The sequence below is a fragment of the Agelaius phoeniceus genome, chromosome 13, assembly GCF_051311805.1.
Source record: "Agelaius phoeniceus isolate bAgePho1 chromosome 13, bAgePho1.hap1, whole genome shotgun sequence".
Classification (NCBI taxonomy): Eukaryota; Metazoa; Chordata; class Aves; order Passeriformes; family Icteridae; genus Agelaius; species Agelaius phoeniceus.
The window spans coordinates 2484077-2501070 of NC_135277.1; the positions used below are offsets into that span (position 1 = coordinate 2484077).

Sequence of the window (16994 nt, forward strand, 5' to 3'; positions counted from 1 at the left end):
CTTTTCTTGGCTTTTGAAGAGCCATTCCAGCACAGTGGGCAGATAGGGGTGGGTGGAGGTGAAGGGTAGGATTTGGTTCTCAGCTGGGAATTTAAAGCTTGCAGGACCAGGTCTGGCAGGTGATAGCCATGAATAACCAGGACAGGTTATTGCCTGATGAGCTAGGGAGCCCAGGAGGCTCTGTCACCTTTCGTACACCAAGCTGATGCCACTTAATAATGAGGAGCAGAGAGACAGGTGATGCTGTGTGAGGTGGAGGAAACAGAAATGCTGACAAATTTCATTTTTTAGGATTCCTGCCTCTCATCATGATCTTCCTGAGTACATGGCCCTCCAGAGCCTGCCAAAATATTCTCATTGACACCTGTAGGATGAGAAGAGAATAATGGGAAAGAGGATTAAGGGTATCTGCTGTCAGGAGAAGGTTGCTTTGATGGTGCCATCCTGAATATGCACTGGCATTTGATGGATTTTCTTTTAAACTCTTGGATTCAGCAAGTTTTATTAACATGAGCTTAAAAGGTTTTGTAATTTATAGAAATTACTCTGTGGTGAAGTGGTCTGCAGTGTATATTTGAGAATACTAAAGCAGTTGGCTGAATTAAGGCCTTACATATTAATGTATTTTTCAAAATTTTCCAGGAAAACATTTTTCATTCCATTTGTATTGAATTGAAAAACGAAACGTGGCAGACAGCTGGTGGGAGAATTTGGTCTGTAGCTGCTGCGGAGAGCAATGAGTTGCTTGAAACATGTGATAACTATTTAAATTAAAGAAAAACACTAATGACAGCTGAGAATATGCTGAGGTTAAAATGGGTCATGCAAAAGCATTTCATTTTCCCAACTGTACATACTTTCTCAAGCTCACACTGCAATAAGGCATGTATATGTGTGCATGGATGTTTGTGTGTGTGAGAGATGCAAAGAAAAACTTCAAGTTTGGAGTCCTACAAAATCCAAAGCAATGATGGATGTTCTTGGAAAGTGGTGGTGAGACAAGCACATAATTGTGTTGGAGGGCCAGGAGGTCGCTCAGGGTCCTTCTGAGCACAGTGCTGTGCTCAGCCCAGCATTCAAGTGTGGTTTCTTGGCTGAAATTTATGTTTCTTGTTCCACATTTGGGGTTTCTGGCACTTGTGTTAGAGCAGTGTTGGATGGATTTGTCCAGCAGGGTAGGTTTCACAGCAAAGACAGTTTAACAGAGATGGATAAAGCAGAAGCCATTTCTTCTGGGGGCTTTCTGCCCCCATCCAGGAGCCTGCATGAATATTCAAAACTCTGCCTGTGATTGAGATGCCTTCGGGTTATGCTGTTGGTAGGACAGATGCTGACAGCCCTGGGGGAGGATTTTTGCTGCAGGGTTTTGCTGTGTGCATGGAAAGGTTGGAAGAAGAGGCAGCTGTGGATTGTGGTCCAAGAGCAATTCCAAACCTTAGTGCTTTGTCTCCAAAGCAGTCCAGCCTCTTTACTATGGAAAGACATATATAGAGAGAGGTGAGCCTTGGAGGGCAAACAAGTATCCTGGCATGTATGAAATCCACCCTCCTTTAGCAGGGGGTCTGGATTCCCTTGGTTGCCTCCCATCTGCTTGAATAGGATGAAGTTGGTTTTTGCAGGTAGGAGGAGGAGGGTCAAAACTCTTATGAGCTCTGCCTCTGGTCTCCAGCACTGCCAGTGTTTTGTGTAACTTGACATCTAGCTTGTTCTTCCTCTTGCCTTGTTTTAATTTCCTGTGGCTGCAGGAATGCTACAAGGCGAGGGGGAAACTCTCATCTCTGGGGTTGTGGCATTTCCCCTCTGTTTCTCATTCTGTGTCCTTCCCAAATGGAGCAAGTGAATATACAAGGAAGCAATTTGGGAAGGTAACTGCTGAAGCTGCCAAACTGCCTGTCTTTCTCTCACACTGTTGCCTTAAGGTAGAAAATGAGGCAAGAAGCAAATTTACACATTGAAACCTTTCAGTTACTGTTGTTAGGGTTGCTGAGGGTCTGTAGGAGCACAGGAAAGTGAGGAATTACATTTCAGGCTGTCTTCAGGAGAGAAAAGCCTTTCTTAGCTCATACATCATGACAAGTTTGCATTTTCAGCAGAAACACTGAGTTATTAACTTTCCTTCCCTTCTTCTTTCCCCAGCATTATCACGCTTTTTCCAGCAGCCGGAGTCGCAGACAGTGGAAGAAAATGGCATGGCCCGGTTTGAGTGCCGGATCGAGGGGCTGCCCTCCCCTGTCATCACCTGGGAGAAGGACCATGAAGCTGTTCCAGCAGAGCCCAGGTGATTCCCTGCTTGCTTTCTTGGGTCTGCTTGAAAAAGAGCAAAGCAAAACCTGGCCATTTAGGATGTGGAAATCATTCTATAAAATGGTAGAATGACAAGAGAGGTGATAACCAGGTTTAGACCTGATAACTAATTGATATTAGAGGAGGTATTCAAGGGACTGAGGAAAAAAGGTCCATAAACATCTAAATAAAATGAACTTCCCCCCATATATTCAAACCACCAAGGGAAAAACAACTCTTGATACTGTTCTAGTTATTACAGCTCAGAACCTGCACCCTGCAAAGGCCTGTGTGTACCCAGGATGGGGCATGGCAAGGCATGGATGCTTTGGCCTGTCCTCTTGTGTGAAATGACATGGAATTTGTTGGGTTATTGGGGCTTGGGCTGAGGAGTATTGACCTGGGCATATCCTCCATGATGTGGATTTTCTTTGATTTTGGTTATGGTTTTAATGGGAGGTCTTTTCCTTTGTCTTACTCCCATGTTTAGACACCATCTAGTAAAAATGCTGAATTTTATTTTTCTGGAGAAAAGAGGAGAGTCCTGAAGCATGATACTTTTTCCTTCATGAAAGTCAGTTAGAGAGGAGGGGATAAACCATTAGCTGTTTGTCTGTAGACATCACTTCTGCAGGGGATCAGTAACTGAATTGTCCTTTAGTTCTTAAAAACTTCTTTTCTGTTCTTCAGAAAGAGGTGCTTCCCTCCTGGGGAAGTTAATCCAAGTGGCAGAAGAGGAAAAAAAGAGGGAGGTGTTGGGGGGGAAGTTTAGAAATACTTTTGAAGCAGTGGCTGTTTCTATAAGAATACCCACTTATATCCTTGAGTCTGGAGTGTGGCATCTAAAAGTTCATAGGAGGCTGTTGAGAAGAAAATTAATAAAAAAGGAAGGAAAAACCCCAGGAAAATAAGGGATTGCAGGGAGAAGTGTGTCATAGATACAATGGCTTTTTAATGAGACAGCTCGATGGATATTGTGAAATTACTTGCTCAGAGATTGCTTTCATCACGGGCAGCCTGAAAATTGTTTTCCTTGTAAAAGCCAAGCCATAATCTCTATCTGCAGATCTTGCTTTTTAAATCATGTTCTAGCTAATATGCTTTTTCAGAAGGATTTGGTTTTTTTGTTGTTGTCTAGTTGTTGTTGGATTTAATATAACCGGCTTTCGAAGGAATTAAGTGAATTCCAGGAAATGTTGGCCGCCAACCAGAACTCTCTGTTATCCTCCCTGCATTGTGCCTAAGGATGGGATCTCAGGCTGGCCTGATTATTGTGGGCTCCCTCCTGGGCACACTTGGGATGAGCCTGTGAAAATGCAACCCTTTGGCTGGGCAGGTGTCAGGGTGATGATTTCACACTCCAGAATAGCAGGGCTGGGAGGGTGTGCAAAGTCAGGCTCAGGGACTGGAGGTACAGCCCTGGAGTAGTGCTACATCAGTGTTTGTGATTTAAGAGGGATAGAATAATCATGTTAAACTCACATTGCTTTTCCCTTTTCTTGCTTTTCTTTTCCCCCTCTCTTTTCTTCCTTTCCCCCTCTTTTTAACTCTTCCCCCTCCACTTTTCTTTGTTGTTCTCACCTTTGGGCACTCTTTTCAGCCTTTGCCAGGATACAGGTTCTAGCATGGTGCTACCTCAAAGGTACTGAGAGCTGATCTTAAAAAAGTATTTAAACAACCTACAGGGTACTAAAGTGCTGATTGGTGTTTTTGGAATACATTTCCTGTCCCTCTTCAGGACAAAATTCTAAATTACCTATGTGAGTAAGGCACAGATTATTCTGCAGTTCTGTCTCACAGTGAGTAAACACAGTCTTAAATCTGCAGCAGCTGCTGAAAGGTGGCTCACAGGATTTCTCTTGATTGCAGTTGATTTGGGGTGTGTGCAACATCTCTTGGCATAATCTCTGGTTTATGTGCTGGCTGGGTTTCACATCAGGCTCCAAAATTCTGTTTATTTTCTCTAGAGCCAAGATGAGCACTTGCTGGGAACTGGAGGTCTTTGGAGGTCTGCGCAGCAAATCCATAACCTACAGACCACATGCTCTGCAATCACAGTATATTTGTCCACATTTTGGCTAAGTGAGGGTTTTATTTCTGTGTGTAGAGTTTTATTTCTGTGTTGTGTCAGGAATGCCTTGACATGGCTCATGTTCATGTACAGGACTCTGGAGCTGTGAGCAAAAGGGCTTCCAAACTGAGCCTGCAACTGAGCTGCAAGTTCCTCACTGTGCTCAGGACAGCTTTGGGCTGTCCTAGGCACCTTCAAAAGGCTGAAAGTAGGGTGTGCTGGCAGTTTACCAGGGAGAAGGTAAGAAAGGGAATAGGGCTGTTAATGCTGGGATATTCTCTGAGCTGTAGGGCTGCAGGGTTTGGGCGTGAGGCAGTGGCACTTGATTTCAGCTCTTGGGCACTGCCCTGGTGAGCAGCCCTGAGCCCCTCAGTGCTGTCAGGGAGGGGAAGAGCTCTGTGGGTGTGCCCTGCTGTTCTTGCTGCCTTTGGAGCCGTGGCAGTTGGCTCTGCTCTGAGTGTGCTGTCCTTCAGTGTAATCCAGGTGGGGACTTGCCTTTCGCCCCCATCAAGGCAACCTGAGATCCTGACACTGCAGCTATCAACAGCAAAACTCCTGGGACTGCCAAGGTTCCAGCGTTTCTGTTGCTTCCAGGGCCTTTGTCTGTCTGTCCTTTAGCTTTTGTTTCCTGCTTAATCCTTGGTGAAGGTGAGCAGACAAAGATTTTCGCTTTGTGTGGAAGAAAAGCTCTGACAACTGTCTGCTGTGAGTCATCAGGCAAATTTCCTTACAGGGAGCCTGGGGATGGAGCAAATGCCCTTGCAGGCTGCCTGAAGGCTTCTAGTTCAGGGCTGCTGGGACCCTGAAGAGCTGGAGGCTTTGTGAGCAGCTGGGAGAAATGGTGGATAGAGAAATCTGCTTTTCTTCCCTCCTTGCTTCCCCAGCAGAGCGATCCTCACTGCTGCCACGTTTTCCCAACAGGATGTATGGCAATGAGTAGATCTCTACCACTGGTACTGAGGGGACTGTCTCAAGCTCTTTTGATGAAGTCTCCCCATTCAGCTCCCTTGTTTCCAGCTCCTGCTCTCTTTAGAGACACAGTGGCTTTTTTTGTGTCCTCAAGAGAAGCTGGGTCCTGAATGCCCTGGTGTAGTGACCCTGCTCTGAGAGAAGAAAGGCCAGAGACCAGAGGTCTGTCCTAGCCTCAGTGAATCTGTGATAGATCGCTGAAGTGTCTTTTTGTGGCTGGGAGATGCCTTGCCTGGTGTTTGAAATATGTTGATATTAATTACAGACTCAAATAGCAGATGCACGACAAAAATAAATATTATCGCAGTGGGAGGCTTTCCCTCTATGGAGCTGAGAGGATGCAAATATTTGTCATCCTTCTCCTGAGTCCTGATGAGGCATCCTGATGAGGGCTTTTGGGTATCACCTCCTCTGAGGTCTTTTGGAGCTTGATCCTGAGAAAAATGTCTTTGTGAGTAGCAGGAACGTGGCTTTAGGGATGTAAGGCATTGCATTTGTGTACGTGGGAAGCTTCAGCCTGTCTGTGTCCATGAATCAGGCTGTAGGATTGCTTCCGTGGAGACAGAATGGTCACTGGAGGAGCTCTTGTAGCTCTTCCTTCTTCATCAGTTGTGAAGGAGAAGACGTGATGAGCTCAACTGCAGTAGCTGTGGTCCAGGATCGATGCAAGACTCACAGCAGGGATATTTGTCTCTGGAACAGACTGCTTAGGGCAAGGGAGGTGTTTCCATGAGTGCACATTTAGGATAAATGTCTGCAGGAGCAGGCATACCGCTGGTGACCATGGCTTGAATGCAGGATGAGTGACCTGTTAAGGTCTTTCTGGCTCCATGATCCTCGTTCATGGCACTCCAGCTGTCTCAGCACCTGGAGAACCACAGTTTGACTTACTGTGATCTTTGTGGATGGCAGGACTGGCATTCATGGTTATAACTTGCCTTTGTGCTGTTCCTGTGGAATAGCTGCTATCCCTCCCCTTAGCAATTGCCTTTGAATGTGTCCTCTTCATAATGAAGACTGATAACCCAGGGCTGCCTGTCAAACCTCGGCAGCTCTGTTTATAGAGGCTTGCAATTAAAAATGGATCTCATATATAATTAAAAAGGATCACGTAGGCTTTGCGCCTTGCATTCAAGAATAAAGAGGCTGCCATCTAGGAATCCAGGCAGAAAATGGAGATGCTGACAGCCTGCTCCTACTTTTATGCTAATTGCTAATCATCTGCTTTGTTCAGTGTAATGCAGCAAGGATTGTGTTCATGTCGTGAGCAATGTAGCCATTTCACTCTGTGGAAGTGTTTCTCAGTAACATCCCATGGGCAAATCAGAGGATACTGAATGCCCAGCTGTGAGTTTGTCACCTTGTGAGAGCCAGAAACACGTGGAAGAAGGAAAGGAGCAGAAATGATGCAGGTTCAGGTGGCTGTGTCGTGGCTGCTTTGGCCCATGGAAGTGCAGCTGTGTATCAACTGGTCCCTTTTCATGTACTTGAGCTGCAGCAAGAAAAAGATGATGTTCAGACTTCTTTGCAGTGTTTTTTTTTGTCTGGCAACCAAACCTTTGTAAAAAGCAAGTGCTGGAAATGGCTGTAGCATGTGCTCAAGCTTGGGGACATCTACAAATGCGTATGTAGAAATGTGAGTGTGCAGAGTTGGTTTGTACTGGCCAGTTGGTTTGTGCCAGCAAAGTCCTGTTAGTCTGGTCTCCCAAAAGCAGCTTTTAAATTTGGAAGACTCTGAGGTGATGGATAGGTCTGTACCTACTGCTTTTTGAGAACCACGGGTTGGGTTGCTCAGACGCCTCCTGATCCCTTTCTGCTGTCATTACCAGGACCTGCACGTGAGAGATTTTTTGGGAGAAAAAGAAGGGATAAAAGGACTTTAGGGTGAGGAATATCTGGGGTAAGGCATAGCCTGTCTCACACTCTTCCTTTTGGTTACTCAGGTTTATAACTCTTCCCAATGGTGTCCTCCAAATCGTGGATGTGCAGGAGAGCGATGCTGGGATTTACCACTGCGTGGCAACCAACGCCGCCCGAAAGCGCTACAGCAACGATGCCACCCTCAGCGTGGTGAAAGGTGAGGGAGGTGCTGCCAGCAGCCTCTTGGGCTGGGTGCAGGTCTGCCAGGTAATCATTGTGTGTGGTGGGGGAGCTGGGCTCAAATACCAGTGGCCATCTCCCCTCCTGGTGTGCTCTGCACGTGGCCAGCTTTGGTTAAAACTTGCAGAGAAGCATTTCATGGAAGGTTTCTCTTTGCTGGTGATGGAATAAGGAGACTGTGTTGGGAGGACTCCTTTGTGCTCTGGGGTGATTAGAAGGGATGAGGCAGCCCATTTGCTCCTTGGGGAGGGCAGCATTTTTGGTGGTGTTCTCTGCAGTGGCATTGGATAGCAAGAGAAGCAAGGGCTGGCATGAACAGACAAAGGTGCTTCCCAGGCAAGCAAGAGAAATAGCTGGAGGCTGGAGTAGCTGGCAGGACAATGTTTATCCAGGGTGCCCAGCACAGTCCAGAGGAGGCTGAGCACAGTGACATGCAACTTGTGTTCTGTGTCCATATTGCTGGTGATCTGCTGAGCTCCAGAGATCTTTATGTGGTATTTGGGAACAGACCCAGCTGGGATTTCTCCTGGTGATACAGGCCTTTGGAGCAAAGCTTTGGCTGTGAGCTGTCCTTCACCTCCTAGTCTGGGCCTCAGCCTCTGAGTGCATTTTCCTTTGTAAGCCAAGAGTGCAGTGGGCAAGTCTGGACATGAGGACATAGCTGAGAGCCTGAGTGCAGTGGGGGTCTCCAGGCTCCAGCATCCTTCCCAGCATGCCTGGCTGCCTCCCCAGCTTTGTATCATCCTGTTCTGCAAATGGACAAGCTCACCAGGGCTGGGAGTCTGGCTAAGCTGTCCCTTCTCTCAGGACAATGCCCCCTGCCACATCTGTCTCCTGTTCATGCTGACCCCAGTATCTTGCAGGCAGCTTTAACCTTGAAAGCTCTGAAATCCTTCCCAGCCCCTTCCGTCTTTGTTTAGGATTGTGTTGCTTGGCATTCTGCTCCCAATGTATTTTCCCAGCGATGGCTTTGCTGTTTATCCATCAGCAGGGAGTGTAATTAACTGTGGAGCCTGAGAACACACCTCTGATCAATGGATTGTGTCATGGAGGTAATCTGGGTGGAATCTGCAGAGAATTCGTGAGCGGTTGAATGCTCTGTATCTAATTGCCAGCCCCTGCCAGATCCTCTGTGTGTTTAATGAAGCTGGGAGCCTCGGGGAGCGCTTCCTATGGGCAGTTCCAGCTCCAGAGACAGCTCCTGTGCTGGCTCTGGTGTGCTATTGATAACTAATATCGATCAAGCTGCAAAGGTGAATTTGATGTCCTTGGCATCATAACTCATTCTGCATAATTGCATCTTGTAGCTCTGCAATGTTTAATCTGCTTTGCAAATGGAGGCAGTGGAAGAGGTTAAATGGGAAGCGTTCCTTCTGGAGCACCAGCCGGCCCGAGCAGATTTCTGCCTGGAGTTCTCACCCAAATCTCTCTTCTGCAGCACCACACCACCCGCTGGCTGCTAAAACAAATATGTGAGGTTGAGTTTTTCAGCAGATTGAGCTGATAGTGATGAAAAACATGCCTGTTAAATCTCTGGGGTTTTTTATAATTGGGGAGAAGTATCTCTGAGACAGATGGGAAACTGCAGTGACCTGTGCAGGCTGTAAACTCCTCCGTGAGTGACTGGCATGGTATTGATCCTTTTTTGTTTCAGCACTTCACCATCAGAGCACATTTTTGGAAGCCTGGACTGGCTTGAGGAGTCTTTTCCTCCCTGTTCAGAAGCAGCTGATAATAGTTGGAGTTAACTGGTCAGGCAGAAATCCTTTCCTGATTGTGAAAAATAAAACCAAACTAAACCCAAACAAAGAATCCTAGGGGAAAAAAAAAAAAAAAACCAAAATAAACTGAAAGACAGACAACAAAAGAACAATAGACTGAAGTACAGTTATTTAGTGTTGCTTAATTGGAAATTTTAGGGACCAAACTCCCGTGTGTCTGCAGACAGGAGGGACTAAACTGCTTCTTCCCTCCCTGCTCCTGGCAAGGGACTCCTTTGTGCCAAGATAAGGTGACAGTCCAGCCTTTCAGTCCCAGTGCACTGCCAGGGCCCATGGAAAAGGTTTGTGCAGTGGGACCTTGTGTCTCCTTATCTGCTGTCCCACTGGCAGCACTGGCAGTGCTGTGTTATGATGCTGAAGGTTGTGCTCCTGGTAGATTTTGGGGTCTTGCTGGTGATAATGCAAATGCTTCCAAGGATCTGGTCTGGGAACATTTTGTGTCCATGCCTCTGCCTTCCAGACAGGGCTGGATTTGAACGAGCTGTGCATAGCAAAAGAATCAGTTTCCCTGTAGCTCTTCTGCCCAGTTGTCCTGTTCCTCCCCCCTCCCTCCCGGTTCCTTGTACGATGGCTGGGAGTTGTTCCCTCTCCCTTATTAAAGGCCTTTTCCCAGTAAAAACAGCAATTAACATGACCCCTTTCTGTCATATCTGCACAGTCTAAAAACCCCAAAAGTGTCATTTCCCTGGGCAGTGTGACTTCCCTATCTTGGGGGGAATCAGGCTGTGCTGTGTGTCCGTGGCTGAGCACATGCTGGCTGTGGCCAGGCAGGGCAGGCGGGGCTGCAGATGTTTTGGCTGTGCAGACTTCATGGTGCAAATTTCCAGACCTTCCCTGGGGAAGCGGCGTTTGGAGCTGGAAGGGAAGAGAGCAGACGGGACAGCGGGATGCGGTCACGCAGCCCTGAAACAGAGCCTGCTGCTGAAACAGGGATAGCTTGGGTTTTCCTCTTGGATCTCCACTGCTTCCCAGTGCACAGAGTGCTAAACACATCTGGCAGCTCTGTCCCTTCACCCCTCACCTGGACAGGTGATGAATGAACCCTGTGTCTGTCTCTGCCAAAAGGGCATTAGGAGCTGGCTGTTGGATGCTTTCCCAGGCCCTGGCCATGCATGCTGCCTTTCCTTGGGGTCAGCTGTGTCTTGTTCCTTGTAGCTCCTTTTTCTGGAAGCAGGCTCTGGAGCCCTACTCTGAACTTGTAGATAAAGAACTAATTCCTTGTGTGTCCTGGTCGTGTTCCCAGGTTCTTGACATACACACAGAAGTGTTGCCATGCTTCATAAAGCAGCTCTCAAAGAAGAGTAGCAGAAGGGCTTTGAGGAACGTGATGTGTGGTCTCAGCAGGTCACTTTGCCTGTCACTTGACTTTTCCCCTCCATGTCACGCACATGCCTGCTCTGTGTGTTTTCATGGGAATAGGGACTCCCTCTTGCTGTGTATTTGCCCCACAACTGGCACAATGTAGCACAAATAACAGTCAGAAGCTGTGCTGCTGCAAGAACAGTAGATTTTTACAAAAATTTGATCTATTCTGTTTTTAAATGTCACAAGGAGTGTTGCTCCCCCTAATTTCCATTGCATCTTCCCCATTGAATGAATGCTGGGATCTCTTCTCCACAGCTAACCCAAATTTCACTTCCCTGCAATCCATCCTATTAGTTTTAGTTGCGAAGCATTGGGAATCTTGAAAAAATTGTCATTCCTCCTTATTTTTTTATCCCTTTGAGTATGTATAAGCAGTATGGTGTCTCCCAAGTGACCTAAAAATCTTGGCAATTTTAGTATAGAATAGTTTTTTTCCACTGGAGTGGGAGAAACAAATTTGAGATCCTGACCCCAGAGCTCCTTCATGAAGATCTCAGTGTTTGTGTCTTTTCATATTTATTGGTTATTGCAAAAGGATTGTCAAAGCATGGTCCTGGGAGACAGGACTCCTTGCTTCTCTCTCCCTCTCTGTTGTTGGGCTGCAGAAGAGAATCAGTTCCTCAACTGGAAATTTCTGTAAAGAGGGATAATGTAATAAATAGCCTTGGAGTGGGTCAGTCTGGAGAATGATTATGGACATTTGGTGCTGGAGGGCATCTAGAGGCACATACAGAGAGAGGTGTGGGCATGTATCTCAGCGTGGGTGTGGGATTTCCCTCCTTGTGTCCTCTGGACCCTCTTCCTGGTCTGTGCATGTGGGGTGGCTGTGACTGCTGTGACATCTGTGGGAAAAACCTTTGCCTTAAACCAGATAGGCAAGAATCAGAATCTCCCTGTGCTGCAGTAATGCAGGAATTGGAGAACAGAGGAGGGTGGTGGGTGGAGGTCTGGGCTGAGCAACCACGGAGGAGTCTCCCAGCAGCTGAGCACATCCCCCGCGAGCTGGGATTTAGTGCCGTGTTATTAGAGATGACACTGCGAGATTGCCGTTGGCAGAACATCATTTACACTGACAGTTGTAGCAGCTTGCTGCAGCAGTGTCCCAGGAAATGGATTTTTCAGCCAAATATTTGTATGAATGTGATAACAGGGACAGAGCTTGGAGGCTGCTGAAGCACCTTCAGTTTTTTTGTTCTTTTGGTGTTTGTGCTGCAGTGCCTTGCAGGTACCAGCATAGAGCCTGGGATGGTTCCTGCTCCAGAGGGCTGTAGGAAAACAGAGCTCTTGACTGGGGTGAGCTTTAGGGATGGAGGGGAAGGTGGTGATGAAGTGAGCAACACTCGCAGTTGGCCACCACCTCGCAGAAACAGACGTGCTGTTACCACAAGTGGATTTTCAGTCCCTGCATGTGCGAATGACGTGCTGGATGCTGGCTTGGCACTCAGCCTGAGCCCTGGCCACGTGCTCTGCTCCCCTCGCGGCTTCCAGCACAGGTACTGGGCAGCCAGGGGACAGGGAACTTTGGATTTGGGTCAGTGCTGCTCTGGGCTGGCCTCCCTGACTGCAGCTGGGCATTGATCCTGTGTGTGCTGCCAGCGACAGTGAAGGGCAGCATTAACCAGAGTGGAGGGATGGTCCAACCTGGATTAGGGTGGTCTTCCTCCAGCAGGAACCCGTTGCAGGGACAGCAGGGCCCTGTGTGGTTGAGGGGGTAGAGCTATCCACAGCTGTGTGTGGGCATGGCACACTTCTGGGAGGCATGAGTTGTAGGCATGTATAGGGAAAGAAAGTGTGGGGTGGGATAACACAATTACATTTTTGCTCTGAGTTGTTGGCATAATCAGCAAATGATGCATCATGTCTGGAGAAAGAGACATCCTGGTTCCAACCTGCAATTGCTGTGTTCCTGTACCATGTGCCTCCTGTGCAGGACATAGAACTGTCACTTTTCCTTCTCTCCTTTTATCATCCTTCTGTTTTCCTTTGCCCTCTGGTCTCTCACTTCACTAGCAGTTAAGCAGGGAACTTCACCTGACATCCCTCAGCCATGAGGACTCTGTTTACGAGTGTTTCACAGTTCTGGTTTCCTGGGGAGCAGGTATCTGAAGCTGTTTGCATAATGCATCTGATGGATTCTGTAAAACACTGTTGCTCCTGCCTGTGGCAGAAGGTGCTAAGCAAGCCATGGCAAGTGTGAATTCAGAGGATGGCAAGATCAAGGCGGAGGTACACAACACTTCCTGCTTAATAAATAGATCTTTAAAGCTAGAAGTGACCTTTTGCCTAACAAGCTGTAAACTTTAACTCCATCTCACTTTACTGAGCCTGTCACTGCTGGTGGGTTTCAAGCACACGTGGAGCAGGATCGAGCCCATTGATATTGGGTGAAACTTGTGAAAGGCTGGTGCAGATGTGTGTCAGGCACCCATCCAACCACACAGCTCTGCTTGGCTGGGGTTCCTACAGGGCCAAGATGCCTCACACCCCTCACATCGCCGAGGGAAAGCTGCTCATAGCTCCAGTGTCAGCAGCCTGCTCTGGGAGCCCAAGGGGAGTTCCAGCTCAGCTGTCTGTGAAGTTCCGTGGGGCTATGATGTGCCACACTCCTGACAGCTCCAGCAGCCCGCAGTGACAGAGGGTTTGATACAAAATGCAGAGCCCTCACCTCCCATTAAGCACAACAGCTAAGCCTGGGGATGGCACCGAAGTGAGTGGCAACAGAGGTGTCAAGGATAATAGAGCAGAACAAGGGATGTAGGGCTGGGAATAGGTGAGCTGTTTCCAGGTCCTAAGGGGAAACTGCTCTAATCCACATGCAGTGGTAGCTGTGCATGACGTTTAGAGCTGTCAGATGTGGCGAGGCTCCTGTGTTACTCTGCCTTCAGCTCCTGCAGATGAGGGATGGTTTATGGTCCTCTGGTGTTCTCCACATGCATCCCTATCTAATTCAGGTCTGCTGCACTTTTGAGGCTTCCTAAAATAACAGCTGGTGTTTGGTTAGGCTTGGACTGAAGCACAGTTTAAGTGGTAGGCTCCATTTAGTTCTCCTCTGAGTCCTTTGGTGGTGGTGCAATCCTGTGGTGCATCAGCACATCTGCACTACAGGGATCACACCTAGCCTGCCCTGGAGGATGTGGGACAGGCTGTGACTGTGTGGAGAGGCTGGAAAGGAGCTAGGAATAGAGACCATAATTAGGTCAGCAGCTTGCAGTGGGCTGTGAGATAGGAAGGTTGATGTGGTTGGGCTCCTGATGACACTGGTTAATTATTAATCATTGGTGTTACAGCTGTGCCTCAGCAGCTCTCTGAGGTCAAGGGCTGGCGGTGCCCTCCGGCACTGACAGCATCCAGCAGCTGGAGTGAGGATGTTGGAAGTGTCTGGAGGCATCGCAAAGCTCATGGGGGTGTCTAATCCCATCACTTTTGATACAGGACAGACATGTCCCTGTCTCCAAGACCCACCAGTACCTACAGGGGTGCTGAGGAACAGGAGTGGGAGGAGTGGGCCTGGGTCACAGGGGAGGCTGAGTCAGGAGCAGTGCTGGGCTGCTCTGAGCCCTCACTTGGATATCTTGGATGCTAGGGATTGCTCAGAACACATCTGGGAGTTTGCCTTCAGTATCAGAGGTGTTCTTGCCCATCTCTGTTTCTGGTGCAGCCAGGGGGCAATGCCAGCCAAGTGGATTGTGGACAAGAATGAGGAGCAGGAAGAGAGAGGAAGGATGGGATAAGGAGGGGCAGGTGGTGCTATCAAACACTGTCTTGATGCACAGCCTTACATCAGGGTTCTCTGTGGCACCCAGCAAGTGTCCAGGCAAAGGGTTCTGACAGAATCTGTGGATATCAGCAATGATCTTTCCCCATGGAAAGCCAGCTTTTCTTCCGGACTTTTCCTAGAAAAACAGATTTGCATTGTCCTGAGTGAATGCAGATGCATCCATCTGCTTTTAGTTCTCTCCCTTCCAAGTTGGCAGTCTCAGTTTGCTGCCAGACTGTTTTACTGTGGGCTCCCGGAGTGTTGTGTGTTCACAGCGTCACTTGTGGGAAGCATTCTGTGTACCTGGCATCAGGGAGAGCCCTCTGCAAGATCCCTTCCCAAAATGTTCCTCTTTTCAAAGCTGCTCAGGACAGTGGATGGCTGCTCTGGCAGAGGGAATGGGGCAGAGCAGGAGCCATGGTCACAGAGGAAGCAGGTTGTTCCCTCCTGCACAGTCCAGGGCCTCCAGCCTCATTGCTCTCTGCTGTCGCTGCATGTGCCTGAATTGCAGATGGATCTGATATTACAAATAAATCTGAATTGCAAATAGGTCTGATGAAATAGGTGTCAGCCCCTGGGAAACATCAGCCTCGGAGCACAAGGAGGAAGTGACTGGAGTGAAATGGCTCCAGTCACTGAGGCAAGGTGAGTAAGGAGGAGTTTCAGGGTGACTTGTGAGACAGAATGGTCTTCTGTTGACCACGTCTCTGTGTCATTGCTCTGCAAGAGGTAAAAAAATAGGACTTATGGCTTTTTTTTTTCTCCTTGGAGGTTCCTCATGTATCCTTCTGGAAAGTGGTGTGCTGCCCTAGGATAATGACAGAGAGAGCTGGTGTAATGATGGTTAAAGAGGCATGAGGGTGTTCCCACTGAATCCCAAAGGCTGGCAACTTATGTCCCCAGGGCTGTCTCATGTTCACTGATTTGGGGGGTGTTTATATTTAAATCATGGGTACTGTGGCTTTTGTTAAGGGTCTTCTGATGCTCTCTGGCTATTACTTTTGCATCTTCACTTCTGTGAATAGCTGTGTTGTGAACTGTGAGCAGATGGAGTGCCAGAGATGCTGAGAGATGTACCCAGAGCAGCGCAGTGGGTTAGTGACAAAGACCATGGGAGACTGTCTTGAGCCACTGGACCAGAAGCTGGGACATCATCCTGACTGGTTGTCAGCCATGGGACATTCCTGGTATACTGAGGAAGTTCCTGTTGCAGTTGTGACTTTACAAAACAGCCTCTTGCAGTCCTTGTTTTTCTAGTCACCGGGTTTGGCAGCTGCATGGGAATGGCTGGAGCTTGCAGTGCTTTAAGGGCTCAGCCTGAGCAACATAAGCTGTCTGGGTCTTAGGGTTAGGGCAGGGAGGCTGCTCTGTTCTCCACACAAAGACTCTGAGGTACCTGTGCTCCTTTCTTCTCTTCTTGTTGGCCTCTCACCTGATCTATACACTGAGTAACTTTCTTATGGGGAATTTGTTTGCACTAAAGTCTGTGAAAACGTGCCAAGACAGACTTATTAATCAGTAGTTACTATCTAAAGTGATGACACTGTCAATGCTGCTCCAACACAGTTTTTCTGTTAGGTCTCAGCATCCACTGTGCCCTGAGCTGGAGTTTCCTATTGCCTCTGCCACATTCCAGCTCCATGGGCTGCTGCTTCTGCCTCTCAGAAACTCTCTGTGATGCATCTTCAGGCTTCTGAGGACCGAGATGCCTGAAGGCCTGAGGTGTGCCACCCTTTTGGCTGTGGCAGGAGCCAGAAGAGCCCCAGCTCTCGGAGCTCTGTGCAGCTGCCGGCACAGCCCCTCCTGTTTATTTTGCCTGGCTCCGGCTCGGAGCGGTGCAAATGGAGGCGCTTCCAAGCGCTCTGGGGAAGCAAGCAGGAATGCGTCGTGCAGTCTGGCTGGCTCCCGTCCCTTTTGGCGTGATCAGGAGCGGTTCCAAATGCGTGTACGCAAACAGAGAGCCAATGTTGACAGCTTTACAAGAGCTGGAGTGGTGGGCAAAGCACACTCCGACTGCTTTGCAGCACAGCTAAGTGTACCCTGGACGTACAAAACTCCATAGCCTGAAGGATCAAGGACTTGGGGAGTGGGGAAAGAGCCCCCCTAAAAATCCAAGGCAATTTCTGGAAACCTGCCACTCTTCCTGGGCTTCTGGTTACAGAGAGTTCAGGGTGTCAGCTTGTGGCTGAACTAGTACATTAGTGGATTTAATTTCTGAGCTGAAATCTGTCAGCTGTATAAAGAAGTTGAGAGGAATGAAAGAGGACTGCCTGATGGCCCCTTTGCTTGTCTGGACTGGGATCCATGTGTTCCCTCCCAGGGCTTCCAGACACAGACGTGGAACTGGTGAAAATGTTGCACAGGCTGTTTCTCAAGACAAATGAGAAGCTGTTCCTAGAGCAGCTTCTCCTGCCACACTCTGTGGAGAGACCCCAGAAGCTGTGGCAGGTGGTGATCTGAGAACATCCAGGTAGTAAATGGACAGTCCTCGTCCAAACTAATGAATCTCTCTGCATCTTTTTTTAATCAGAGAAGTGTATTTAATCTGTTACATTCTCTGTTTTTCACATACATGCAAACAGCAGAGGAGCAAGTTTAGTAATGTGTAGGTTGGACCATGTATTTTAGGATCTGTTTGCTGAATTATTTCTTGGGGGATTTTGGGATC

General features: G+C 48.2%; 1 protein-coding gene across 2 annotated transcripts in view; it reads left to right on the forward strand.

Annotated features, from left to right (window-relative positions):
- The window catches only part of IGDCC4 (immunoglobulin superfamily DCC subclass member 4), an 87894-nt gene that overhangs the window by 34745 nt on the left and 36155 nt on the right, over positions 1-16994 (forward strand). For both annotated transcript variants that reach the window (XM_077185434.1, XM_077185435.1), the window contains exons 3-4: positions 2137-2278; positions 7267-7400. In XM_077185434.1, the coding sequence (XP_077041549.1) occupies positions 2137-2278; positions 7267-7400 (276 nt within the window). The remainder of the gene's footprint in view (positions 1-2136; positions 2279-7266; positions 7401-16994) is intronic.